The sequence below is a fragment of the Euprymna scolopes genome, chromosome 10, assembly GCF_053919585.1.
Source record: "Euprymna scolopes isolate OS-2025 chromosome 10, ASM5391958v1, whole genome shotgun sequence".
NCBI lineage: Eukaryota > Metazoa > Mollusca > Cephalopoda > Sepiida > Sepiolidae > Euprymna > Euprymna scolopes.
In genome coordinates this window covers 162060091-162066090 of record NC_136491.1, presented here as the reverse complement: position 1 = coordinate 162066090, position 6000 = coordinate 162060091, and the positions used below count along the sequence as shown (strand labels likewise).

At 42.4% G+C, this 6000-nt stretch overlaps 1 protein-coding gene across 1 annotated transcript; it reads right to left on the bottom strand.

The window, feature by feature from the left end:
• Nucleotides 1-1751: 1751 nt before the first annotated feature.
• Nucleotides 1752-3332, bottom strand: LOC145286568 (general transcription factor II-I repeat domain-containing protein 2-like). Its single transcript, XM_080135452.1, has one exon. The coding sequence runs from the start codon at nt 3330-3332 to the stop codon at nt 1752-1754; it is 1581 nt and encodes a 526-aa protein (XP_079991578.1).
• Between the last annotated feature and the right edge of the window lie 2668 nt (nt 3333-6000).

The following is a 6000-nucleotide window of genomic DNA, read 5'->3' as shown; positions in this document are numbered from 1 at the left end:
TGCCTGTTTCCCAGCTGACTAAAAAAAAAAAAAATTTTTTATTTTTTATTTTTTTTTTTTTTTTACACAGTGATCACCACTTATCAAGGCCCGGAAGCCACTCAGGGATAAGGGTTATTGCAAGTAAATTACGTTAGTGTGGAGATTTGATGAAGTGTTTACTTAAGGGGGCGATTCATTAGGAATTTGTTAAACTCTATTCCTGATCTACATCAATGATCTCCCTAAACACATACTTAAATCATTCGTTGACATCTATGCTGATGACACGACCATCTATGGCAACACATCAAAGGCCGTAAATGACAAAATTCTCTCTTATTCTCTCTCCTCTGATCTCGAGCGCGTGGTACAGTGGGGGAAGAGGTGGCTGGTTACTTTTAAAGCATCTAAAACCAAGCTCCTATCTTTACATCATCAACGCTCTGATCCTCATCTGGCATCAATTGAAATGGATGGCTCTCGACTAGGGGAAGCTCCATGTTTTGATAAGCTTCTGGGCTTGATCTTTACTCCTGACGTGAAATGGAACACGTACATCAAGTTTATTGCCAAGGTCACTGGAAAAATGGTAGGATCCTTCTACAGCTCCAGAAGATATCTCACTGCTGATGCAATTGTCTATGTATATAAAAGCCAAGTACGTTCAAGGATGGAGTACTGTTGCCACATCTGGGCAGGAGCTGCTAAAAACAGCCTATCTTGCCTTGACAGAGTACAAAATAGGCTTAGTGGGAGATGCCTTTTTCTCTTCCTTGCAATCTCTCTCCCACAGGAGAGATCTTTCGAGCCTGTCTTTGTTTTATCGTTAATTCCATGGCAAGTGCTTGTCTGAGCTCCAATCTCTCGTCCCCCCTCACCAATCTTTCACGAGGCGCACCCCCCGTCTAACTGAAACCACTGTCAAAAATTTTCCCCACTCTTTATCTGTGCCTAAATCAAAACGTAGATTTCATGAACAAAGCTTCTGTCTTAAAAGTGCACGCCTGTGGAACTCTGTTCTGTCTGCCTGTTTCCCACCTGACTACAACCTGGATGTCTTCAAGTTCAACATAAACAAATTTCTGATGAGCCACCCCCTTAAGTAAGATACTTTATCAAATCTCAACACTAATGTACTGTACACGCAATAATCCTCATCCTCGAGTGGCTTCCGGGCCTTGATCAGTCGTGACCACCTTGTAAAAAAAAAATGTATCGGTTGAAAAACGTTTGGAGGTTTATTTTAATAGTTTTTCTTTCTTTTTTAATCTTGAAGTGATGTCATGGACAAACAAGCTTTTTGTTCATAAAATCTGTTAATACTGCTTACATTCAGGATTGATCATTAGTGGATCTTAGTTCACGTGCTGTTTGGGGAGGTTCGAGATCAAATGTATCGAAAATAGTGTCGATCCGTTATTCTTCCAATAGTGGTGTATCACTAGTGTCATCTGCATGATGTCTTAATTGGTGTTTTTGTATTATATAAAGCAGGGGTCACCAAACTTTTTTCACAGTGGGCCGGATAACTGAAAGAACGACTAGTGCGGGCTGCATAATCATTTTGTTCAATACTTGCAAGCCAGAACGAAAGCTCTGGGAAAAAAGACGAAAAACTAAGTTTAGCATTCCATGTTAATCAAAAAACAAAGACAACCAACATTTTATTTACTAAAAAGTTTTCAAAGAAGGCGACGTAAGCAAAAAGATAGTTACATCAAACCTAGTGTGCACATATCCGAATCTCACAACCCAAACAGCAAAAAAGTTTAGTGAGATTTGTGAAACTGACGTTTGGCTTTCAAGATATCATCAATGTTTGGTTTGGAATTGCTGCATCCAATCAAGAGAATTGCTTTCAAATGATCATCAGTCAATCTCGTTTGATGTGTTGACTTCACATACTTCATTTTTGAAAATGTTTGCTCACAGACATAAGTTGTTCCAAACACTGATGCCATACCAGCGGCAAATTTCTTCAATTTCGGAAACTCAGGATCAGGTAAGCAGCGGTAAAATTCAACAAGTTTTCCTTCTCTGTGCTTCTCTTTCAACAAGTCATTTGCTTGCAAATCAATGAGCTCCAACTGTACTTCAACTGGCACATCATCAAGGTTACAATCAAACGGATTCTGGAACAGAAGAATGTCACTCTCAGTTCTGTCGAGATCTGAAAATCTCTCCAAAAAATGCTTCTTCAAGTCACGAATAATCTTTTTTGGAAAATTGAGGCTGACATCTTCAGCGATTGAAGTGCAAAACTCTCTGAAACAGTGAAAATGAGAGAAGTTTTCTCCTTCCAGTTGTGCTTCAAACAATGACAGCTTTCTCCGAAATCCTTTGATGATTCTGTAGAGATCACAGACGAGGTTATCCTTTCCCTGAAGTTTCAAGTTCAGTTCATTCATGTGGGATGTGATGTCGACCAAAAAAGACAACTTTGACAGCCAGATAGGATCTGACAGCTGTGGATCGGCTCTATCTTTTTCAGTGAAAAAAACATCTATTTCGTTTTGGAGCTTGTAAAAACGAAACAGGACTTTACCACAGCTGAGCCATCTCATTGCTGTGTAATAAGGCAAGTCACAGAAATCAGAATCAATTTCTTCAAGAAAAGCCTGGAACTGACGGTGATTGAGTGCATTTCCCTGAATGAAGTTCACAGCAGAAACGACTGGTTTCAGTACACAAGAAATATCTAAGTCTTTCCCACAGAGTGCTTGCTGATGTATGATGCAGTGTATGAACAGAGCGCTTGGAATTTGAAGATCTTCCAACTGAGTCCTGATCTGCCCCACCAGACCCTTCCTCCCTCCAGCCATGTTTTTACCCCCATCAACTGTAACACCTCGAAGCTGATTCCACTGAAGGTTATAGTCTTGCAAAGTTTTCTGCACTTCCATGAAAATGTCTTTTCCAGTTGTTGTTCCATGCATGCTGCAAACGGATGCCAACTCTTCTGTTATCTGAAAGTCCGAATTGACACCACGAATGAACACGAGAAGTTGTGATGTACTCGAGAGATCAGTGGACTCATCCAGCGCCAGAGAATACCACAAGAAGTTCCTAGCTTTCTCACGTATCTGTAGCCCTATGTTCTCTCCAAGTTCTTCTGTTCTCCGCACAACTGAACTTGTCGAAAGGCTGATACTTCCAAACAAATCGGCTTTCTCAGGACACAAGTCATTTGCTGCTTCCATCATACACGCTTTGATGAAGTTGCCATCAGTAAACGGTTTTCCTCGGTCTGCCGTCTTATGCACTATTTTGTAACTTGTACGAGTGACAGATTCATTTTCAGCAAATTTTCTCGTGAAGAGGTTTCTTTGAGTTTCTAAACCACGTTTCATGGACTCGTATTTCTCAGAGCGTAACTTTCCAGAAAACTTTGAATATGTTGATAGATGTTTTGTTTTCTAGTGACGCCGAATATTGTACTCTTTCAAAACGGCAACACTTTCACTACATATCACGCAACTAGCTTTCTGGTCCTTTGTTTCAACAAAGAAGTACTTTACTCCCCATTCTTCATTGAAAACGCGACACTCGGCGTCCACTTTTCTACGGTTTGGAGGTCATTTTCTAAGCATTCAGCCATTGTCTTTGTGTACATCCATTTTTCCCTCATGCATGTTATAGAGTGTTGTATCATCAGTAAATATACCCATCTCGGACACAATATTATTGGGAAGGTCATTGATGAATATCAGGAATAATAGTGGTCCAAGGATCAACCTCTGAGACACTCCATCATTAATGCTATGCTGCTTGGATGAACGACCATCAATAATAACCTGGATGGTCCTATTGTCTAAGAAGGATCTAATTATATTTAGTATTCGTCCAGTTTTACCATATGATTTGATTTTCATTAGCAGCCCTTCATACCAGACATTGTCAAAGGCCTTGGATATGTTGCATGGCTGGTCGTCCGGGGACAATTGACCTAACAACTAACAAGGTAGACACAGGCAAACTGTAAACAGCAAACAGGCAAAGAATGACAGTTACAGGCTGTTTGGTTATAGTCGAGGGTTCGCCTTTTATTTTTTTAAAGGAAGCAAAAAAAAAAAAAAAGTCGTTGGATCTGGATGCTGGTCGCCTGGAAGGCTGCACGTCACTGGAGGCTAAGGTCAGGAACAGGTACTCTAGACATAGCGTGGTTGAAGGTTGTTCGCTGGGTCTGGAATGATCAGCTGGACGTCTAGGCAGTCCGGAACAGATGATGGACACTGAGACAGAGGGGTCAGTGTTAAGGAACGTGCGACACTGAGAATGGAGGATCAGTGTTTAGGAATAGACAACATTGAGAACGGAGGGATCAATGTTAAGGAACAGACGACACTGAGAACGTAGGGTCAGTGTTAAGGAACGGACGACACTGAGAACAGAGGAATCAGTGTTTAGGAATAGACGACACTGAGAACAGAGGAATCAGTGTTTAGGAATAGACGACACTGAGAACAGAGGAATCAGTGTTTAGGAATAGACGACACTGAGAACAGAGGAATCAGTGTTTAGGAATAGACGACACTGAGAACAGAGGAATCAGTGTTTAGGAATAGACGACACTGAGAACAGAGGAATCAGTGTTTAGGAATAGACGACACTGAGAACAGAGGAATCAGTGTTTAGGAATAGACGACACTGAGAACAGAGGAATCAGTGTTTAGGAATAGACGACACTGAGAACGTAGGGTCAGTGTTAAGGAATAGACGACACTGAGAACATAGGGTCAGTGTTAAGGAATGGATGACTGGCAGGGAGCCAAGCGTGAGCAAGGTGGCAGGCGTGGCTGCAGGGACACCAAAGGCTGGAAAGCTGCAGGAGTGAGCTGGAAGCGCTGGAGCGAGCTGAGAGGCACCAAGGGCTGGAGAGCTGCAGGAGTGAGCTGGCAGTACTGGAGTGAGTTGAGAGGCACCAAGGGCTGGAAAGCTGCATGAGTGAGCTGGAGGCGCTGGAGCGAGCCAGGAGTACTGGAGATTGGAAATGATGTTCGCTGCTGGTGGGTCTCAGGAAGCAAGCAGTAGTGAATCACATTTTGTGAAAAAACTTATTAGCCCTGATAAGGGTTGTTTGAACTGCTGCTGAGAATGGCTGCTGCTGCTGCTGGAATCATTCGGTGCTGGTGGATTCGGACAACATGACTGGCAGCGTCAGTTGTTGGTCCCTGGGCAAGATGCCCTGACTTGACCAAAATAAGCTGTATTCATTTTGCCAGCGTAACCTTGTTAGTTGTTGGGTCGATTGTCCCTGGACGACCGACCCCACAACAAATGGTGACCCCGACGTGATCTGAACACGCAACCTTCTGATCTGGAGTCAGACTATGACAGAACACGCAGCAACAATAAACAGACGTTATGAAAAACTCGCACACTAGAATCTGGCACATATGGATTTTAGCGGCTTATCGTTTCCCTTGGCGACTCTCAACTTCGGACTTTCTTAAGAAATAACGACACTGGTCTCTCAAAATTACCGATTTTTTGTGATTAATCACTCAAAAATTGAAGATTAAACAACATGGTTTTCTACGAATCACACGCCGAATGAAAGCCAATTAGCGCCAAAAACACACATGGACCTCCTAACACATCGAACAAACCCCCAACTAACAGTTCTACCTACATTGCCAGCGATCATCCAACATTTCTGAATGAGCTCGTTATTACTTACACCTCGGATTCGGAAACAATCGCGATACGTTTTCACGCATGCATAAGCACGACTACATCGCATTCCTCCCATGATGCCGATAAACCACACGCATACTTACACAATACCATTCAAGCCATCAATACTGCCGATCTCTAACAGATTGCAGCCGAACCAAGGAACGATGACGAATTAGTACCAACGTCTCTCAACATGAATCAACATCGAGTTCTTGACTTCATACAAGTCGTAAATAGTCAAGCTCTGCAAACATCACTTTTCAAACTTTCTCCGACTGAATTCGACAAACCTGAACCCTCATGGATTTTCGCCACATGCACAAAATCCGCACGTTTCAA